Below are 24,126 nucleotides of genomic sequence, written 5' to 3' on the forward strand. Positions count from 1 at the left end.
GTCAACAAATTCCCTGGGCCATCTTCATTCAAAATACCTCCCCCAACCCCAGAAGAGAAGTATCTGTAGTGACCCTGACTACCAAAGTCTCTCCAAATCAAATTTTGTCTGTGGGAGAAGCAGAGGAAATATGTTCTTCTGTGCCTGCATCATACAGAATAGGGGAAGACCTTTTAGAAGAACATACCCCTCCCTCCCTTGCAGCTAGGGGAATTTATATCAAACTTTTCAGGAGAGTACTCAGTCATCCTTTGACCACTGGGAGGCTCCAGACACAGAATGAACTCCACCTCCACCTGGTTGTAGCCTTTGTAAGGAAAGCAAAAACAAACACTTAAGTCAGTGTGATCCCCTCTACAGAGACAGCTTGGGTTAGAGTAAGAGACAGGATCCACCTGACAACTGGGACCCAGATGCATGCAGGGAGATTAGGTCTACTGATGTTTCACCATTTCGGTCCTCTAAGGAGGGCTACTGGACTTGAAGTCCATTTCTCAAGATGAGAGTGCCAGACTTCCACCTCACAAAGTAAAGAAATCCTTGCCAGGCCTCCTAGACATTTGACTAGCTTGCTTCAGCCATGTAGCCAAAATACTACCACCATACATAGACCTGTATTAATGTTTATTGCTACTGGGAGTCACACATGAGTCACTACAAGCTTGTATGCTAAAGTTCAAAAAAGCCTGCAGTACATCTCAGAAAGGTCTCTGTCATTCATGACTTCATTGTAAGACACAGACAGAGCTCACCAGCTTGGCAAAACATCTCAAGCTAGCATCAGGGACATCACTAGGACCTTTACATTCCTATATCACATTATTGCTACCATGTAGTTGGCCATGTCAGGGTGAACAATCTTAGGCATTCCACTTTTAAAGAGATACAAAAACTGTTGAGCTCTCCACTTATACCTTCAAAGCAGGTAAGGTCATTGCAGTGAGCAGCATTCTACTTTCATCAAGAATGATGCAAGAACACAAAGATAAAATAGCGGTCTTCAACACCTGGTTACCAAGATGGTGCCCTTCTGGGTTTCCAGCATGACTGTTTGTGGTAACATGATTAACAGATCCATTCCCCTCAATTTGCCACTGACATTCTGAACCACTCACTACTTGGTTTCTGCATATTGACTAAAACTCTTGCTACTTAGGCAAAGTTCACATGACAAACATCTTCACATGGCAAAGTCCTGATAATATCAAGTCAGCAATGCCGAATGCCAGGAGCCTAAACTCTTGAAGATATCAGTATTTGTGTAAGTACAGAAACCTGGTTTCAATGTAGTAACAGCACTCTATCTATTCTAAGGTACAATATCTATTATGGATTGAGATCCATTAACAGTTGTGAAGGAGTATCTTATATGCATATATCACATAATAATATATATATATATATATATATATATATATATATATATATATATATATATATATATATGTGTGTGTGTGTGTGTGTGTGTGTGTGCATATATATATATATATATATATATATATATATATACAGATATATATATATATATATATATACACACACACATATATATATATATATATATGTGTGTGTGTGGGTGTGTGTGTACAGATATATAAAATCTGTACACACATTATATACATACATATATATGGTTTACCTTGACAAAAACAAACACGTCGAATGCTCAGAATAGCGAGGAATAACGTCGCGGGATGAAACGTTGGCTGTTTTGAATGTCGGCAGTTAACACGTTGAAATCTGATGCCACCCAACCAAATACTGGACCTGCCACCCCCTTGAGACCCATGGTAGCAATTGTTCCTGGGTCCAGAGCGGTAGGGAATTCTGGTGTGTTTAGGTGTTGGATTTGTTATGCAGGTCAGTTCAATACTATGTGTTCGTGGGGTTGTACATCGCTGTTGTGAGTGTGTTCTTATTAGTTTTTGAAACTTTGTTAGCACATACATCGTGTGACTATTTATAGGTAAACCATATATATATATATATATATATATATATATATATATATAAATATATAGAATAAATACAGAAATACAGAAAACACAGAAAATGTAATAAGGGATCTGGGGACCCAAGTAGATAGTAAACTCTCCTTTGATAATCATATTGCCAAGGTGGTTAGAAAATCCTTCTATGTGGCCCACCTAATCACAAAAGGGTTCGCATCTACAGCCAAACAGGTTATTGTACCCCCCTAATCATCACTCATCAGACCTATCATAGAGTACAACTCCCCATTTGGGATGTACCTTACAAGACACCTGCAACAGCTGGAAAGACCACAGAAGTACCTCATCAAGAGGATTACTGGCCTCAAACATATGCCCTATGCAGCCCGACTGAAGAAACTCCAGCTGTACTCGGTTGCATACCGCTTACTCAGAGGTGATCTCTGCCTGACATACAAGGCCATGTCCAACCCAGAATCGATGGACATGCGCCGCCTAAAAAAAAAAAAAAAAAAAAAAATCTCCAAGAGATACACGCTCTAGGGATCTAAACCTCACCACAATGATAAATAGGATGTTCTGAAGGGATAGATTCCTGTCCCAGAGACTCCCCATGCTTTGGAACAGGATTCCAATCTACATTAGGCAGAGCCTATCACTAACACTCTTCAAGAGAAATCTTGACGAGTGGATGGGAAACAGAAAATTTACCCCAGGGATCACTGCAGTGGCTCTGCTGGACAGAGGCACAGGGAACTAATGGTTCTGCTGGACCGAGGCACAGAGAACTAATCTAAGGGGGCGGCGAAAGCCAACTGTCAAAGGAAAAATTAAACTTCAAAAAGATCAATACACGGCAGGTTCAGGTTAAGGCACTTTAATCTTGCAGCAAGGAGACAAAAACGTGCTAATACAGAGTTTGTCTAACTAAAATCAGGAAGTAAGTCCATCTTTATACACTTTCTAATAAGACATTGCCTACCAAGCTGACGTAACAGATCACAAGTTCTAACATCATCATTTCATAGCAGCTGTTTGTCCATGATTTTCTGCTTGCACTATCAATTTTATGAAAAACTTCCTAAGAAAAACAACGTGGCCTTGGCGACCACCGGTTAGATACAGCTTCCCACTATATTATGTTACCATTCAAGGTACTATGGCTAATTCGAGCACAAAGCAAGTACAGATTCTTCAAGCAGTCTTTGTTTGATGTATCTCTTCTTTTCTGCAGCTCTGCATGTTCTCATAACACAAACAAGGCTGATTGTTCATATTCAATCATATTATAGAAAACAGTATTGTTCTATTCATTCATTTCCTGACCTAGCAGATAATCACCTGCTTCTCAAGTACATTTCCAAAAGGCATAAACATGAATTTTGCTGTGCTAGCAATTACTAGGTCAGGGGGCATCTTTGCAAGTTTCAGAAAGCATACTGCAGTTTCAAAAAGCATCTTATAATTTCATACAGAATTAAGCTGTATATAAAATAGAATGAAAATGTGTTAACCCTTTTAGCTTCTAATAAGCATTAAACATATACATAAATGCATATTTTTCTGACATTTCCCCCCCTGTTAATACTTTTTATTCTATTTTCAAAAGCAAAAACAGTTTGCTTCTTCTCCTAACCTCTTCCATTTCAGATTTGCAGTTAAGAGAGTCATTCAGTTTAGACTTATGAAAGCATTTCACTTTTCAACAATTCTTCAATTTCAGTACTTTGATACAAAGTTTCAGAAACTGACATGTCTATAAAATCTTTGATTAACTTTTTCATGCAGGGAATACCACAACAGATGCATGTTCCTAATAGGAGTAATCCCACACAAATGGCAATCAGGATGTTCATTAGGATGGAACCCCACCCCCCAAACAAATTCTGGAAAAAGTCCGTCAGAGGGTTTGGGCCTGGTTTGGTCATGGCCGACACTTGCTGAATCACCTCAAGATGGTCGTTTATCTCATGCTGGTTGTCAGGAATATATGAACAGCATTCTTCTTTGATTAAAGCGCACCTACCACCTCTCGCCGCTAGGGTGAAGTCAAGAGCCATGCGGTTTTGAAGCACCACAGTTCTCATAGCATTTAGTTCATCAGTCACTAATTTGAGAGCAGAAAAATTTGCATTGCTCATAACTTCAAGAAGTTTAGACAGTTTTCTCAGCTCCCAAATCGATTTTACTGTGCCATATGCAGGGGCTATGCCTGCCCATGATATAATAGTGTCACTCAAGTCCATGTGTGTTAGTTTATCTTTGTTCTTCACAGAATTATGGTTTCTCCATCCTGCTTCGATTCGTCCCACTGGATTCTCAGGTCTCTTGATTGGATTTCCAGGTTTATTGCTGACCTCTCTGACGTTTCAAATTTTCCCTCAAGGCAAAGCTGCAGTGTGTCGTATGGCTGGAACCAGGTAACCCAAAAAACAACTGCCGGACCAATTCTCAGGTAACCATTTGCATGCCTTTTTCCCACAAACAAAATAACAATTCTCTACTTTAGTATTGATATATGCTTCCCTGCATGAAACATTTTCTTGTCAATAATAGAAAGTTGCTTCAAAAGAACAGGATTATGTTGTATTTCACTAACAGTTCTCTTCATTTTCTCAAGATATGAGTCATAGTTTGTATCACAGATATATTAAGGCTAATAAGGCAGAAACTAACATTTATAAGAAACAGTCACATTGCAATTGCTCCAACCCACCTGAATAGTGTCATTTTTATAAAAACATACACTTCCTTTTTGTGCAACAGGTAGGTACAATGCTATTTTGTCTTGTGATTTTACAGCTGTAGTATCAAAAATCAAGTTTTCCCAGGTCTCATTGACCCCTAGGGGGACAGCAGTCATCAATAACCCCCCCGTATGCTGTTGGTATAGCTGTGAAAATCCAGCAGTTCGAAACATTAAAAGTCTCAGCATACACATATTTAATTGCTTGATAAGTGTTAAAGTTTGGATGCCAGTCTATGAGTAATGCATCACGTTTGTTCAGTTCAACTCGTGTGGCGGAAAAAAGGAAAGGCCACAGCAAAAAAGATCATTGTTATCAGTATAGCTAACAGGATGATCATGCAATTTCTCTGAGGTTGTTCTGCATCCCTGTTTACTCTATACCTGTTCATTTTGTTCTTGTTGTATAACAGTAGCAAGATTTTTGTCCAGTTCAAAGTTTTTGACCAGTTTGAAGTGCATTAAATGGATCCAAGACGCATGTTCAGCTATCTTGACTGTAGTGGGTGTTGCCAGCAAAACTTGGAACGATCCTTCCCACTTCGGTGAACTCCAATTTCTTTTCTTCACAACTTTCACCCAGACCCATTTGCCTGGTTGTTCTGCCTCCGATGGTCTGGTCTTTATCTGAAACAGAATTTAACTGAAGAAGTTTGTTATTCAAAAATCGCCTCATATATTCTGCAAGTGAACTGTCAAGCCTCCTGGTCTCCTGGCATGAGAGGTTTCCACTGAGGTATATAATATGCCCTTCCAAACAGTGTTTCAAAAGGAGTTAACCCCTTTGCATTTGGAACAGTTCTCATGCTCAACAATGCCAGAGGCAGACAGTGCACCCAGTTCTTCTGTGTCTCACTAATCAATTTTCTAAGCTTATTTTTCAGAACCCCATTATGCCTCTCTACTAATCCTGCAGATTGGGGGTGGTATGCACAATGGTTCTTTAATGAAATTCCGAAATATCGACTCAACTGTTGTATGGTTTGATTGACAAAGTGTGTGCCATTGTCACTGTAGATCTTTTCTGGTATACCAGATCTAGGATTAATTTCTTTAACGAGGACTTTTATAACAGTAGCTGCATCTGGATTTTTGGTCGGAAAAGCTTCCACCCATTTGGAAAACATATCTATAATGACAAGACAGTACTTTTTATTTTCGCATTTGTTTAGTTCTATGAAATCCATACAAATAGTATGGAACGGATACGGTGGTGTAGGGAAACTCCCTTGCTTAGGCTTCAGTGCCCCTTGTGTAGTTTGTAAATCCATACATTGTAAACACTCGATTTACTAACTGTACCATCCCCCCTGTTGAGACATGGCACTGCCCATGGCTCAACAAAGCTGCATATCTAAACAAATTAGATGGCAAGATTGGTTTTCCTTCCTTGGAGATGTACAGCCCTTTCTCAAGAATTGCTCCTCGTTTTTCCCATTTCTGTTTCTCTATTTTCGTAGTAAGTGTCTGCATTGTTTTTAACATTTCTAAATCTAAAATCTCAGAAGGCTGTAATTCTTCACTCAAAAGAAATACTTCTGGAGCTGCAGCTGCTTGCTTGCAGCTGTATCAGCCCTCGCATTACCTTTTGAAATCCTATCCTGTTGTTTGGTATGAGCTACACATTTACAAATAGCTACTTTCTGAGGTAACTGAATAGATTCTAATAAATCTAAAATAAACTGCGCATGATTAATCGGTTTGCCAGTAGATGTTATCATTCCTCTATTCTTCCACTGTTGCACAAAAACATGTACAGTAGAAAAAGCATGCTGGCTATCAGTAAAAATATTTACACATTTACCCTTTGATAAGGTACATGCTCGAGTCAAAGCAATCAATTCTGCTGCTTGTGCAGACAAGTTGTGTGGTAAAGACTTTGCTTCTAAAATCTCAGTATCAGAGACTACTGCATACCCTACTAGGTTCTGTCCTGTGGGACCCTTTTTGCATGAGCCGTCCACATAGTATGTCAACTCGGCATCATCCAAGGGAACATCCGTAAGATGTTTTCTAGGCAGTGTCTTTTGCTCAATCTCCTGCAGGCAGCAGTGTGGTTTTCCATCTGCAGGGGTTAGGAGCAAGGTTGACGGATTCAAAGTTGTACATCATTCAATTGTCATATGAGGTTGGCTCAACAGTATAGTCATACAGGAAAGATGTCTAGCAGGAGAGAGATATGCTACTTTTTCTTGCAGTAAAATAATCGTGACTGCATGAGGCACTCTCAGTGTGAGGGGGTGGAACAACACTACTGAGGCTGAAGCCTGCACTGCCATTGTAGCTGCGACTACTGCTTGTACACAGTGGGGCAAGGATCGCGCCACTGGGTCTAGCTGTGATGAATAGTAAGCTATGGGGGCGTTGCTTGTCCCAATGTTGTTGTGTTAACACTGATGTCATATAGCCTTGCTTACAATCTACAGTTTGAAAAAATTGCTTATGATAGTTTGGTAATCCTAAAACTAAAGAAGATGCTATCAATTGCTTCAGTTTGCAGAAAGCCGATTCTGCTTCTGGTATCCATTGTAATAAATCTTGTGCTGCCATAGGTTTCTTGAATATTAAGTTGGTCAGTGGAGCAGATTCCAGGGCATAGTTTGGAATCCAACTCCCGACAAAAATTAGTCGTACCTAGGAAGGACATCATTTCCTTCTTGGTAGTTGGTTTGGGTGCTTGTAAAATTGCTATTTTGCTGTCTTTATCTAATATTCTGCCTTCTTTGGATATTACATATCCCAGGTATTTAACCTGCTTTTTCCAAAGCTGCAGCTTGTTTTTATTTACCTTGTGTCCTTGAATGGCTAAAAATTGTAGTAGTGCTATGATATCTTCTCTGCATTCTTGCTGGGTGGGGGCTGCCAGCAGAATGTCGTCTACGTAAAGTAAAATCTGGCTGCCTCTCGGTGGGATACATCCCGCTAGGTTACTTGCCATTTATAGGTTCATAGGTTCATAGGTTTATACTAGGCTATCTGCCCTAAGGCATTTATTAGTTTGTTGTGCCTCTGTCCAGCAGTGACACAGAGATGATTATGATCTCCCATCCTTAGGTCAAGATTTCGATTGAACAGAGCCAGCGAGGTGCTCTGCCTCACATGGACCGGGATTTTATTCCACAGCATAGGGAGTCTCTGAGTGATAAATCTATCCCTCCAGCACGTCCTATTTATATCCATGCTAAGGTTTAAGTCGCTTGCTCTAGTGGTTTTGGTGGATTTGGATTTTTTGAGGTGGAGCATGTCCATTAATTCCGGGTTGGACATGGCCTTGTATGTCAGGCACATGTCACCTCTGAGCAGACGGTATGAGACTGAATAGAGCTGGAGTTTCTTCAATCTGGCAGCATATGACAGATTTTGGAGTCCCTTTATCGTTTTGGTGAGGAACTTTTGGGGTCTCTCCAATTGCTGCAGATGTCGGGTGAGATACATCCCGAATGGGGCATTGTACTCATCATTGGTCTGATAAGTGAAGAGTACAGGGAACAATGACCTCACTAGATCTGGATGTGAATCCCTTCATGATCAGGTGGGCAATGTAGAAGGTCTTTCTAACCACTTTAGCAATGTGAGTGTCAAAAGAAAGGCCACTGTCAACCTGGGTCCCCAGGTCCCTGATAACCTCTTCTGTGCTTAGTGGATTGCCACCTATATGGTAGCTTGGGGTTACCTTGTTTTTTTTGGCATTTAACTTCAGGCCATGGCTCTGGCACCAGCTATCTGTTTCCGTGAGTCCCTTCTGAAGGATATCCGTGTCCACTATGGCACCCAGTTTGCAGTCGCCTGCAAACTTTGTCAGCCAAAGTCCTCCCATGTTGGCCTGTACTTCTGAAGTAGATGCCGAATATAGGGGGCCAAGGGACGACCCTGGTGTGGGACACCACTTGTGACTGCTTGAGTCTGACATAACTCTAACCCTGTGGGTTCTGTCCTTACCCATCTTGTGACATATGGGTTTACATTTAAGCTGGTAGTTTTTCTACAACACCCGAGTGGGTATTGTGTGAAAGCCTTTGCAAGGTCAAGGTAGGCTGTATGAACTGCCTTTCCTCATCAATGGCCTTGGTGACTGTTTCAAGAAGTCGTCCAATGTCTGCAAGTCCCCAACATCTGCCTTATGTCGGATTTTATTTCTCATTTTAGCACACCATCCGTCCCATTGATGCTGTGTTATCTCCTTTGGGGAGAGGGGGTTTGCACTGAACCTGTCTGCCAGTATGTTGGCAAGAGTTTCCACCCAGGTTCCTTTATGATTGTCCTTTGAATCCATGGCAATTTTCTCTCAAAATTGGCCTTAGTTGATTTTATGAGTGCTCGTATTTTTTACTAATAATGATCAGGGTTGACTTCCCTTTATGGATTTTGTTCTATCATGTAATAGCTTTCTCCTCTTATTGTAAAGTTTGTTAATGGTCCACCAGACTTGCCCTTTGTGGAAAGAGTCTTGGTTTTATTTGGGATTGCCTGATCCATGCAGTCCTGGAGGTGTTCATAGAAGGCATTTGTAAGGGCGTCCGAGCTTGGGTTGTGGTTTCCACTGGCTCAGGGGCCTTGAAGGATACCACACCAGTCTTGAGTAGTGTGAAGTTTGCTTTAGAGAAGTTTTTCACTGTGGTCTTTTTGTTTGGGGTGGGGCGGATGTGGATTTCCAGTGAGATTAGTTTATGATCAGATCTCACCAATGAGGGATATACTTCGTGTGGAGCATTTTGTCCCCATGTTTGATAATGAGATCTAGTATATTTTCTCCTCTCTGTTCCATGGCATTTGAATTTATGAACTCCAGGAACCGCTGGGCTAGAGTTAGGGTTTGAGTAATGTTCCCAGTCTATATTCAAGTCACCCAATATGATGGTGTTTGGAGATACATTTATACCCTCCAGTGTCTTCAGGAAGGCTGTGTGGGGTTCCTGAGTTTGAGAGGGTGGCCTGTAGCATGCTACAATTGTAGAGACAGTTTTGCCTATGGTTAGCACCTGGATGGTTTCCGGCTGCGATGGCACACCAACCTGGAGGTGTTGGTATCCTTTATGAATATGGATACACCCTCCTTTTGTGGTGTGGTCTGGGGTTGGGGCCGGCATGATATGAGGTAAAACCTAATAGTGCCGGGTGCTCTCAGGAGCCTTGAACCAGGTTTCAGTTACAGCACATACATCGATGTTCTCCATACTGAGAAGGGCCTCGAGTGCATGCATTATGAGATTTAGACTTCTGGCATTGAGCAGCATTACCCTCAGTTTCTTCCCATTTTTGTTTTCTAGGGTGGTAGGTTTAGAATTTGAAAAGGCACTATTCCTCCATTCATACTATTAACTCTGCCCACTTTAATCCCTTTTCTTTAACCTCTTCTCTCTCATTCTCTTTCATTCTCGTAGCTCTGTCTGACTAACATGATATACTATTTTCTCTTCTTCTGCTTCCCTTCTTCTCTCTGTACTAATACACCCCTAACATATTTCTTTTCTGAACTCCTCTCTACTACTACATATTTTCCTTATGATCATCTACAATATTTTTGCCATGAGTAACATAGTCACTGCATGTAAAAATACTGTAATTATACTGATTAGGAGAAATTATTATTTTTGATACTGTCAAGTGAACATTGTTGTTTATATTACTACAGTTTATCTTTTGTTTAACTTTTTCTCTCCACTGAAAATGGGTTCTTTGTGGCCCAGTTGGATTTTTTCAGTAAACAAATGTCAAATAAGTAAATATATATCTACATAGCACTGGATTCTAACCCTGGTCTGTGTGTGGCAAAAATGTACTTCATACACAGCATTTAGTAAATTTAGCTACCGAGTCACTGCTGATTTACTGACTGACTGATATTTGCCTAGAGCTCATCTGATACCAGAATATGACCTGATAATAGTGATACAGTTTTATACTTGTCTGCAATGACAGTTGAACACACATGCATGACATTCAGGCATGGCAGAGATACTAGGTAGTGTATATATCAATTCAGGTGTACACATTACGTTGTTAGTGTGTTGAAATATCTGTGTGAAGTCAGCAGCATACAACTAGTACACTGTTATACCTGACTGCAGCACCATGCCTCACAGCCTGAACGCTTGCAGCTGGCATGCACTGGTGAAAACAAGACAATCCTGCTGTACACAATTTACCTTGGTGTTATTGCTATTACTCCATGTTGTTGCAGACCTGTTGTCATAACTGATTTCTTACAAAACAACTTTGAACGTCGCTTTATTGCATAGCTGACTTTATTAGACATACCTTCATGCAGGTACTGATACTATTTCGATTTTATTGCAGAACACTTGTAATAATTGATTTCTTGCAAAACAGCCCTATTGCATAACAGACTTTATTAGACATACCTTCATGCAGGTACAGATATTATTTTGTTATTATTGCACAACAGTTGTCATAATTAATTTTTTGCAAAACAGCCATACTTCCACAGTCATTACACAACAGACTTTATTAAAGAAACCTTCAATCAGTTACTGATATAATTTCATGTTTTTTATTGGACAACAGTTGTCATTATGCAGGTGTTGCAACACAGCTGTAATTCCACTGTTATTTCACTACTACATTTTATTGCATATAATAGTTTATTATAATTAATGCTTTAGTCTTCCCTGCTTATGGCACTGCAGTTGGCAGTCTGCACATCTTGCAGTCCAGGTGTAAGTCCACATTCACTGTAATACAATCTTTACTGTACATACCTAATCACAGTTATTGCTTTACTCTTTCTTGCTTATTTGATTATAGGTAGCAAAATACATCTGTACTCATCTCATGGTGCAACCTGGCCAAGCACCTGGCATGCTCCTCGATGTTGTGAACCCTCTACTGTGCAGCTGCTGGGAGAGAAGGATACCATTATGCATACCATTTTAGAATAGATTCAAGATTAGATATTGGTGAAACACAGGTAATGGTACATACATACTTGTGGGACATTCCCAGCCTGGAATTCTTGGACCCAAGTGTCCAAGAGAGCCCCCTTCCATCTTTTCAGGTCATGATGGTGGTGATGACACTGCTCAACAGTGAGGGGGATACCAGCTGCACTGGTGAGGTCCTTTGTCAGCTGGTCTCAGGCCTCCCTTGCACTCTGAGCTCTGGTAACCTCCCGCATCAGCCATCCTCATTGTTTTTACAAGAAGTCCAGCCATGACCCTGGACATCTGAATGCCCCAAAGCTGTGCACAAAAGTGCAAAGCATCTATTAACCCCTGCCATTGCACCATCAGAACTGCAATGGATTTATTGGGCTTAATATAGCCTGTTTTCCCACTCTTAAACACCATTGGTCAATATTTAAAAATGTGGTGTGTCTACACAAACCAGCTCAGCTCAACTGAGCAGTGCTTAAACTGACAGTGCTTAGCAGCACTTAGCAGTGCGCAAACCAGCTAAGCAAAGCCCAGTGGTGCCAAGCACTGCCAGGCAGAGCTAAAACATATCTTGTTTAAGCAGTGCTTAGCAAGACTTAGCACTTCTTAGCAGAACTTAGCTGAGCTCAGCAGATCAGGATTTAAAAATAATTAGTATAATTTGCATTTGGAAAATAAATCCTTAATATCCCCTCGAGGTATTCAAACCCTGCACCTGCTGCACATAAAGCCATACCTCTACCCAACTAGCTACATGGATATGTGGAATGCTGCTATACATTTACATATACCTCTGAGCTACCGTTAGGCACTGCTAAGCACCACACTGTGCAAACCCACTCATCTATGCTTAAACTTGACATTTAAATAAATAATTAAATACATCTGTTTTCTATTTTTAGATGTCTGGTGTCTCAGTGCCATTTATCAGTGCTGTGGTTTGTTCTGTGCTGATCAAACTTGTTTTTATAAAATGAAAAAAATTACATTGCTATACTTGCAGGAGGTGTGTTACTCAACTGTGGACACAGTTAGCATCTACAATGATTCAATAAACCTGTCCCATGGTTCTCCCTCTGCAACGTGCCATGTTTAATATGCATGGTGTGCTGCCAAGGGGGAACAGTGTACATTGACATGGTAACATTCCATATAGGCTGCTACAGTATGCCTACATGGATTTTATTAAATCTAGGGGCAAGTCTCATATACTCATGTGTGTATATATATATGTACACGGAGAGACAAAGATTGTATAAATTATATATGTATGCAACCAAGTCTCACATACTCATATGTGTGTGTGTATGTATGCATGTATATGTACATGGAGAGACAAAGAAAGATTGTATAAAATATATATGTATACAACTAAGTCTCATATACTCGTGTGTGTGTGTGTGTGTGTGTGTGTGTGTGTGTGTGTGTGTGTATATATATATATGTATATATATATATATATATATATATATATATATATATACATACAGAGAGACAATGAAATATGTATAAATTATATGTGTATACAACTAAATCTCATATACTCATGTGCATAGTTACAGCTTCAAGACCTGTACACGGAGGATGCACACATGCGTTCAATTTAAACATAAAAGTGCACCTGATCACAGACTCCTGTGCGAATATTGTCGGGCTCTCACAATATCCCTGTGGTAGTCATGTATATGTATACCTTTTCCCCTGAAATGTAAATGCAAACCAATGTTGGCTGTCAGGGTGTATCGGTATTGAGAAAAACGCATTGCTAATATCTACCACAGAAAAAGACTTCTGTTGAGGTTTTAAATCATTCAATAAAGTGTGTGGATCTGGCACCGTAGGTGCTCTAGGTATTACTGCGTCATTTACAGCTTGTAAATCTTGGATCATACGCCATTCTCCATTTGCTTTTCTAACAGGAAATAAGGGTGTGTTACATGGTGAATCAGGAGATTCTACCAGTACTCCTTCCTTAAGTAAAGCTGCTATTATAGGTTTGATTCCTATCTCTGCATCTTTTCTTAAGGGGTATTGTCTCTTCTGTGGTCTAAATGCTGATTTTAGCGTGATAGTAACTGGTCCTGCTGTATGAATAAGTCCTACATCTGATTTTCCTGTTGACCAGAAAGTTTCTGGTATGCCTCGTAAGGATTTTTCTTCTTCCTCTAGTAAGAGTACTACTCAGCTGTCCTCACTTGCCTGCAAGTGTACAGCTGGGTGAGTCTGTGTTATCCAATTCAACTTCTGCTTTTGTACTCCCTGTTCTGATGGTTCTAATTCTGTCTGTTTTTCCCACCTTGTGACTTTTTCTCCTAGGTCTGCCCACTTTACATTCTTGTTTTTAGTTAAACTGACATGTGGTAGTCGATTAGATTTATAAAGCGCTAGGAATTCCTGGGGCAATGAACAGCTAACTACACTGTTCCCTTCTGTGTCCCAGTACAGATTACGCAATACTAATCTGTTAGCATGATTTTTGAACAGTTCTTGCTCATATTCTTTATCAGGTCCTGGTGTGCTACAGTAATATAGAGTACAATGCAACAAATGTTGTTTATCAGTGTCAAGGGAGAGGGATTTACTGATGGCTACGTTCATCAGCTCTTCTGTTATTGCCCCTGGACCAGTCGTAACCAAGTCCTGGCTGTACCAATAAAATGTTTCACCCTCTGGTTGCACTACAAAAGTATCCATTTGTCGCTGTGCTTCCATACCCTGCATGGTTGGAACTATTGCTATGCCAAATATCTGCATAAGGTCTTTGCCCAATAGGTTCACTGGGCATTTTGCAGAAACAACAATTTTGCTCTTCTGGGTCATCCCTGAAACAGGGTCAGTTATTGCTATGTTATGGGAGAATGGCTCCCAATACAGGTGCCCATTAGCTGCTTTCACTAGTATATAATCAAGTGACTCTGAATTTTCTGGTAGTTTGGAAGGATGTATCAGGGTTCGCGATGCCCCTGAGTCGCACAGAAATTTAACTTCCCTCCCTTCTACCAGGAGTGTAACTTCTGGTTTTGTGTCTGCTAAGTAGAGCTCTAGGCTCAATAATGCTAAATCCAAAATTTCATTTTCTTCATTATCTGTGATTTCTTGCACATCCTCTATTTCTTCTATCACATCCTCTGCTCCCTCTATCACATTTACATTTGTCTTTCCTTGGTCATTTCTTTCTAGTGATTCCTGACTACCCTCCTTATCTTCCGTGGCTACCTTCTTATTTTGCTTGCAATCCCTTGCCAAATGTCCCTTTTTCCTGCATTTAAAACATTCACCCCTTTTCTTTCTCTCTTCAAACTCCTCTGATCGCTTATCAGATTGTTTGTTTCCCTGGGCATTTTTCTTTCCCTTCTTCCCGGACTGTACTACAAAGACTTCCGCTCAGTCTTCTACTGCAAATACTTGGGTTTGCTTTTTCTTTTTGCTATTGAAATGCCTTTCAGCATGTCTCGCATATTCAAGTAATGACTGTAATCTACTTGTACGGTGATCTACCATGTGCTTTGTGATAAAACTACTTATGGGTGCAATACTACCCTTCAAAAATGCATTCTTTAGTTGCTGCTCATATGGGGAATCATGTGTTTGGTCTTCAGGTACCTGCATTCCACAATGGTTATTAAAACACTCTAATAATCTGGCATAATATCTATCAACAGTTTCACCTTCTTGTTGGATGCATTGATTAATGCAAGTCCAGTCAGCCCTAGGCTTCCATTTCTCAGAGATTCGGTCTGTCAGACCTTTCACTCTGTTATCCAGTTCTGCGTTACTATGTGGGAGTGGCCTATGTTCTGCGTCACGGGGATTCCAGTTGCCACTGATCATGTGCCAATCTGGACCTACGATTTGTCTGACTACTTTTCTCTACTTCCTCTCAATTTAAATGGTAACTTAACCTCATGCCCTGTAAGTCTTCTAAGAATTTTCTAAAATTAACTTTTGGATGGGGAATTCCCTCTGTGGCTTTCCGGATGTCTTCCGGTGTCCACGGTCTATATACTAGGATAGTTGGGTCCTGCCCTTCCTGTCCTGCCTGAGGATTTGGCACTTCTATGAGTGGACATATCTCTTCTTCGCTCATAGCCCATGAATTTCCATTCATTTAATATAACTCTATATCCCCTCTTGTTTTGCGTGTTCGAGACCTAGTCTCGACAGGATCTCTGACAAACGGTTTTGATTTCGCAGGGACAGTTGGGTATAGCGGAGGTGGATCTGCTTGTCCACTCGCTTCATATTCTGGTAAGGGAAGTGGAGGGGGTGGAGGGGCCGATACTATTACCAAGTTATTGTCTTCTTTATCTAAAAACATTGTTTTTGAATTTTTATTCTTTTGTTCCCTGCGGTTTGCTTCCTCAAGCCACCTGTGTGCCTGAGGAATGCCTAATTGGCGTTGCTTTTTTACCTGACCTTTTGCATCTGTTTTAAGCTGTTTGACAAGTTTGATAAGTGAAGGTTTGTCTAATTTGTCATCGAATTTATATTTATTAACCCATTTCGTATAATACCTAACATTGTCGGCACGTTGTAATTGCATATATTTCGCGTCTTCAGTTAACGACGGATCTCGGGATCTTTTTGTGCACTTATTTCCCATGTTGTCTTAGATTAGTTAGAAAATGTTACGTAACCCTTCTTATCACGTGGTACCACAATTTCTCTTTTTCACAGTTTATCTAGAATAACTGCCTACCTATCCTGTTTCCCTGATCTATGACAAGACAGCAATCTTTTTTGTCCCTGATTTATAAAAATCTGCCTGACAAAAACAAATAAGTCCCTGATCTGAAACAAAGAAAAGGTAAATTCCTCCTTACCTGAGCCTCCGTGATTGATCGTCTCACTGATGGTACATTAGACTCATCCTCCAATCGCAGATCAGAAACAGTGGCTGGCCTCTTTTGAAAGATAATTCAGTCGAAGGTCTTTCAGAGCAGAAGAACCGATGTGGCCTCTTCCCCGTACGGTTTCATGCCACCAGGCCCATCTAACCTGAGCTAGAGCGAGAGTTTCCGGTCCGAAGGACCAATCTGTCAAAGGAAAAATTAAACTTCAAAAAGATCAATACACGGCAGGTTCAGGTTAAGGCACTTTAATCTTGCAGCAAGGAGAGAAAAACGTGTTAATACAGAGTTTGTCTAACTAAAAACAGGAAGTAAGTCCATTTTTATACACTTTCTAATAAGACATTGCCTACCAAGCTGACGTAACAGATCACAAGTTCTAACATCATCATTTCATAGCAGCTGTTTGTCCATGATTTTCTGCTTGCACTATCAATTTTATGAAAAACTTCCTAAGAAAAACAACGTGGCCTTGGCGACCACCGGTTAGATACAGCTTCCCACTATATTATGTTACCATTCAAGGTATTATGGCTAATTCGAGCACAAAGCAAGTACAGATTCTTCAAGCAGTCTTTGTTTGATGTATCTCTTCTTTTCTGCAGCTCTGCATGTTCTCATAACACGAACAAGGCTGATTGTTCATATTCAATCATATTATAGAAAACAGTATTGTTCTATTCATTCATTTCCTGACCTAGCAGATAATCACCTGCTTCTCATGTACATTTCCAAAAGGCATAAACATGAATTTTGCTGTGCTAGCAATTACCTAGTCAGGGGGCATCTTTGCAAGTTTCAGAAAGCATACTGCAGTTTCAAAAAGCATCTTATAATTTCATACAGAATTAAGCTGTATATAAAATAGAATGAAAATGTGTTAACCCTTTTAGCTTCTAATAAGCATTAAACATATACATAAATGCATATTTTTCTAACACCAACACATTCTGGCTAGGCTTACAGATGCCTCTGGCAGACAGCCTAGTACTTACCTATGAACATATATATATATATATATATATATATATATATATATATATATATATATACACATACATATACAGACACGCATATATAAGGGTCCTCTTCAGAGTATTGAAATTGCAGAACATCGAACCTCTGATAGAGGACCAGAAGACCAAATTTCTGCTATATCAAACTCATAGTGAAAACTTCTTATTTCATGTTTCTGCAGGGGGGCAAGCCCCCCACACACACACCCTGCTACTAAAATATACAAACTCCAAGATTGCACTATAGTGATGAGAAAAGCATGGAATGGGAAATTTACCATTCTCACTGTAGTGTGATCGTGGAGTTGATATATTTAAGTAGCAGGGGGTAATGGTGTGTAGGGGGGCTTGCCCCCTGCAAAAACCTTATAACCAGAGCTTTTATCTATTTTTAATTTAGTCTACTTTCATGTTCGATGTTGTAGAACATCGATCATCTCATCCTTGATCATGTATGGTTCGATGTTCTGCAACTTCAAGCATTTTAAGTAGACACACACACACACACACACACACACACACACACACACACACACACACACACACACACACACTCTCTGAACCCACATCATCTCTCACCAGATATTACACATGACATAAATCTGGAATAGCTAAATCCCTAATAACAATCACTAAAATTCTTGCATTATAGTCAACTACAGAACCTCATCTAAGGGGCCTTCAGAGTAATTAACAATTGAACCACATTATCTTTTTTTATGGGTGACATCTATCCACACAAACTGGCAAACCTTATACTACCACACAAACTGGCAAACCTTATACTACCAACAACTATTTCCAGAAATGTCTGGACTTCATAAATACCAATAAACTTGACCACACTATTTCCCCTGCCCATCACAGGTATTAATTATTTAGATCTTGTCCTCTCCAGTGTATTCCCAATTGCACCACCCTGACTGTTGCTTAGTCATAGTTAAACCTGACCACCTGTGACTTTCATCCTGAAAACTTGGCACAAAAAACTAATTTACTTTCAAAACGTACTCAAAAATTAATTACTTAACATTTACAGATCTTATTGATAATCATGGATGTAATACCTGTCCATAAAGGCAGCTGTCTATTCTACTGAATTTTGCTCTAAGATGTACTAAGGCATCCACACCAATCTGGTGCCAGTGTAATGGAAAGTTTAAAAGTCATCTCTATATGGGGAAATTCCCATATCAACAAAAGGGAAAAGCTCCCAGTCATTTAAAAAGATCTGCAGTTCATCATTACAAAGGGGACTTAAGAACATTAACTAGGTCTCCAAATTACACCATTAGGAAATGCAAGATCAACTACAATGTCTTGTTTATTTGTTTGCAGTTTGACTACTGGGGAAGTCCACTGGGCTGAATTGACCCATTTTCAGTGGATGCCCGGGGAGCAAAGCTCCATGATGCATTATACAATTTAGATACAACTGATAGTTTATATTAAAGATAATATTATGTAGAATAGTTACTCAGAAATGCATTCAATATCATGCATAGTTAACAAATTCATTAAGCTTGAAGGTAGGGATCATACAGTTTCATTTGAGGAAAACAGATATGTGTTAGGTGTGGAAACAGTTTACATACAAACCTTTTAAGAAAATGTAAATACGCTTTACATACACACATCAACAGTAGAATGCTATTTACAATATTTACAAGGTTGGGCTGTGTGAGGATAGCTGTAAGAGTTGTTGAGAGCTTAGAGAAAAGCTATAGATATTGTTGAGAGCTTAGGAAGATAACTGAGAGCTGTAGAGCTTGGGAACCAGAGAGATAACCCCCTTTGATTAGGTTGGGTGAAGGCAGGTACATTTCCATTTAGTGGACAGGTGTTTGAATAGCTGGGTTTTGACGTTTTCTGAGTTTGGTATGGTTCTTAGTGTGGAGGGAAGGGAATTCCATTTTTTGCCTAGTGAGTAAGAGAGGAGAAGTTGGCCAGCAGGACGTTTAGGTTTATGGATAGTAATTAAGTTCTGATTTTCAGATCTGAGAGCTCTGTTGGGTGTATAAGGGGGAAGGATGTTAGAGTGAGACATTTTGGTGGGTGAAATATGAATCTATATGCAGTAGTGAGATGGAGATAGTCTAGGTAGTTTGGGAGTTCAAGCCAATTCAGGGATTGTGGGGTTAAGGCAGTGATGGGTGGTATTTTTAGATTTAGAGGCAAATTTAGAGATTTTGTTGTAGCAGTTTTCTAGATTAGAGGTGATAGAGGAGGACAGGTTGGTTAGGAGAGGGGCTCCATATAATAAGGAAGGAAGAAGATAAGTTGAGGCCAGAGTCTGCCTGGTAGAGTTGGAGAGAAAGTGATTAATTCCTATACAACATACCTAGCTTTTGGTGGGTTTTCTTAATATTTTGTTGAATATGAATATCAAACTTGAGGTGTTCATCTACAGTAATGCCAAGAAGTTTGGCAGAGGGGACCACTTCTATAGGCAAGTTGGTTTGACTATAGAATTTGAAGTTGTTTTATAGGAGGAGAGGGTCTTTGTGGGAGGATTAACTATACTAAGGTTAGCAGTAACCAACAATTCTATACTGAACTGATCTTACAGGACTTCTTTCACCAACCCAAAATATTAATATTCTTACAAATTTCCTTCCAACTTCACCCCTACTAACCACCTCCTCTGCCCCCCCCCCCAATTCCCCTTCATACTTCCCTTCCTGAAATTACCACATTTCTGTCATGGTTAGAAAGCACTTCTACTTTGCAGAACTTAACCTCTGAGATATCTCGTTATGGTTCAGAGATGTTATAGCCCTACTTTATTCTTCCCTTATTAAGCTCATCACTGAATACAATGCCTTCTTCAGTATTTAGCTTACAAAACACCTAAAACAACTGAAGAGACCATAACAAAAAGCTCTTGGATCTAGGTACTCTAAACTCCTCTTCTCATTTTTGTACAGGCTCCTTATGGGTGATCTTGGAGTATATGTGCTATGAACCCCACACACACATTACCAAAAACACCCAGTGGTAAAGCAAACCTTTGCTCCAGAGACAAACCCTACACCACTCCATTATCAGTAACATGAGGTATTGACAGGTACTGAACATTTCTGGAATAGGCTACCCTTACATGTCAAGTGGAGTAGTCTAAATGGCTGACTGCAAATGTTTTTCCCTACATGGAGATAATATACTTCAAGGATATTATTAATCTCCCACCAATACTGGGTGACATGGCTGATGGTTGATGGTTTCCTTGGCCAAAGGCTTAGTAAGAACCTATGAATAAATATGGTGGGATCCCAAGCCTGATCTGAGCAGAATCTTTACTAACAGCACCCAGCTGAAAGATCTCATCCAAGAATGCCCACGTACATGAAGTTCAAAACGCAAGTTCATGTGCCTGACCCTAACCATCTAAGTGCTCATGCACAAAGTCACTGAGAAGATAAGGGAAATTTTGTAGAAATGACCCAATATAATGGACTGGACAGCAGACAGATCATTTTGCAGTGCACTGACCAAGTATGATTCAAATTTTTCAGTCTATAAAGACTTTGCAATGAACATAAGGACAACAATACGGAGAAAGTTTGATAAGATACAAAGCTTGTTCTGGATTAACTTCATGTTAAACCACACAGCCCTAGACAGAGCTGTTGTAGGAAACAGCTCTTCTCTGCAGGTTGGTAGACATGATCTCAATTCTTAAGATACAATAAGAAAACAGGAAGAATACCTATGTTAGTCATGTTATGTACTGGTAACAATAACTGATGTGACCATTCAGATCAGGGTACACAGAAACAAGAGTTTCTACTCCTCATCATGACTGCAATGCCAAGAAAACAGCATCTTAAAGATGTGAATGGATTAATTTGGAAGGTTAAAAAGGTAGAAAATAACCATAGGTCCCCAGAGGAGAAGATCAGCATATTACCGAGTTTGCATAAACCAGTTAAGGAAATGAAACACTAACTACAGAGGCTAAACTTATGTGATATGAATTAATGCAAAAAATATCCAATCTATCACCATTAAGAAGATGGAATGATGTTATCTGAATCTCTTGTATAAATTAAACCATAAAAAACAGTAATACCCCAACCTGTAAACTGGAATGAAATGCAACACATTTCAAATACATGCACACTTTTAAACTCCTGAAGTATGAGAAACCCAGCAGTTAACATTAAGACAACCAATATGACTGAAAAACAGCAGACACACTAAACTGCTGTACTGACAATAGACAGTGATGCCACTCTCAAAATTAAAAAAAAAAAAAAAAAAAACACAGTTAAATGCAATGGGGCAATTTCATTTGGGTTTTACTTTCTAGAACAATAATAAGTACATTGATTGGCGTCTCTGGATCTTTCTGACCCATGTTCACCAGCCTATGTAACCAGGCAGGATCATCTTTCAAAGGAAAGTGTCCCAAGAGAATAAGAAAATAGCTGAAGCAGCAAGGATAGGACAAGCTAGCCAAGGGTTTGTGATCCCATGGGAAACAAGTAAATCTTGTATTTACTCAATATCAACATAACATCCCTATACACTGGGTCATATACTGCTCATATGCTATTCCCTATAGAAACATCTCAAAGCTTAGATTTCACAGTACATGCATCTCGACACACACTACTTATGCTGCTAGGGAAACCTTTTACACAGCATACTTACATTCATGGTGGCATTCATTTTGGACACACACTACTTATGCTGCTAGGGAAACCTTTTACACAGCATACTTACATTCATGGTGGCATTCATTTTGGACACCGACTCGTCGTCTGTAGGAAACTGATATATCTGGACTCCATTGCTTACTAACTCACTCATGATCTTGATCTTGAATTTGTGTAGCTCATTCTTTGAGACAGTATCAGCCTTTGCTATGATAGGGATAATATTAACCTTTACCCAATGAAAAAGAAAAAAAAATTAATGACAGCACAGATTATTTTTAAACATTTTTATTAGCTTTCTAAACTCTATTTTCTGAGCACCTGAACAGAATCTAAAAGTGAAACACCAAAAAGGTAAAACTCCACAAGACTAATCCCAACAACCAACAACTATAAATTCAAAGTGTTTAGATTCAGAATGTTCAGTATAAAACTAAATAAGAATAGACCTGTGAATGCAGTGTCAGACTTGGTTAGATAAACAAAAAATATCCTTTTCATACACAGTGACAATAACTGTCACCTCACCCTTGCACACAAAAATTCCACTGCCCCCAGAAAACTAGTGAGCACCTGAATTACGACTTCCACTAGTATGACATCTCTTCATTTCAAAGTTTGTCTACGCCTGACCGTCAAGTTAAAAAAAAAAAAAAAAAATTGTGACTTGTCTGAAAGATGTCATGATTCACTACTTTTGAATGTGTACCTCCTACTCCAGAAGTTAAAAAAGTCTAAAGAAGAAGCCATGACTTAAGCAACAGTGATATATATGTTAACTTATTTTTGTTGTGCACCAAAAAACAAAATAATGTATAATCAGCAAAAAATTAATGTGCTCATAAAAATGATAAGGAACTAAACCTACTACAAATATCTGAATTGTACTATGAAAATATTCGTCGAGTTTCCAGACTCGCAAGTGGAATGCCTACATGACTGAAAACTATGCATTACCTGTGAATTTCCACACTTTTTATAGGGCATCCAACAAGATTAGTGAAGAACCCTCAGCATATTTTTCAACCAAAGCATCCAAAAATGCCTAGTAAGTCAATTATACATTGCAAATGGCTGTAGACTGCACATTTACAGACCATAGCAAACCAATAATATCCCGCTTCAAAAGCTACCTCAACAACAGAGTATAAGAAGTTGTACGGCAAAATTCAGTAATTCACAATTTTACTAGTAGCACTGCAGTTCTACAGAAGACATTACCGGGGTGTAAAAAAAAAAAACTTAAACGGGTGGCTCTAGAGAAGAGTAAAATTACATACTCTCAACTTACCTGTACATATAAATTGCCATTTATTGATTCTTGTCCATCACTTAATCTGCAATTGTCCTGGTATAATCCCAACCCAACAGGAAAACAAGATAAACAAATTCCTACTCAAAGTAAAAAAAAAAAAAAAACTGCAAAACAGAAGTCAGTACCTACCTCAGACCTAAATGGAATGACTTGCCATTTAATGCAAGATCAGCTAAGGCACTTAACATGGACCTTTGAGTTTACTTGCAGATTGGAACTCCTGTGGCATCTCACCTAAATTAATTTATCATACACTAATATGTTACTGTCCTATTACACTTTGAAATCATTATGCCTCATACACTGCATAACTATGTTAAGTATTTTGTAAATATTTAACAGTCTTCAGCCATATATCTGTATATATATATATATATATATATATATATATATATATATATATATATTCTAATTTTATGTTAGTAACCTCTCATCACAACACCTTTTGTCCTTGCAGCTTAGATATGGCTTATCTCCAATGATACTTTACTGTAAGTAATGATACAATTTTCCATTTATAACCAATGAATTCTTAATACATCTTACTCATTCCACAGCTATAGTACAAATATTCCAAGTAGCCTTCCCCACAATAAATGGGCTAATTTGGTAGGGTTGAGCCAATTTACAAATAAAAATACATGTAAAAAACACAATTTTAGTCCCTAACTCCAGAAACCAGAAAGTCACATA

General features: G+C 39.2%; 1 protein-coding gene across 1 annotated transcript in view; it reads right to left on the reverse strand.

Moving 5' to 3' along the window:
• The window catches only part of LOC122801629 (septin-11-like), a gene marked incomplete in the record, with an annotated part of 1,221,166 nt that overhangs the window by 648,564 nt on the left and 548,476 nt on the right, over positions 1 to 24,126 (reverse strand). The window contains 1 exon segment of the mRNA XM_044071107.1: positions 22,186 to 22,347. Within this exon segment, the coding sequence (XP_043927042.1) occupies positions 22,186 to 22,347 (162 nt within the window).

The sequence above is a fragment of the Protopterus annectens genome, chromosome 5.part0, assembly GCF_019279795.1.
Source record: "Protopterus annectens isolate FY-2018-M chromosome 5.part0, PAN1.0, whole genome shotgun sequence".
Taxonomy (NCBI): Eukaryota; Metazoa; Chordata; order Ceratodontiformes; family Protopteridae; genus Protopterus; species Protopterus annectens.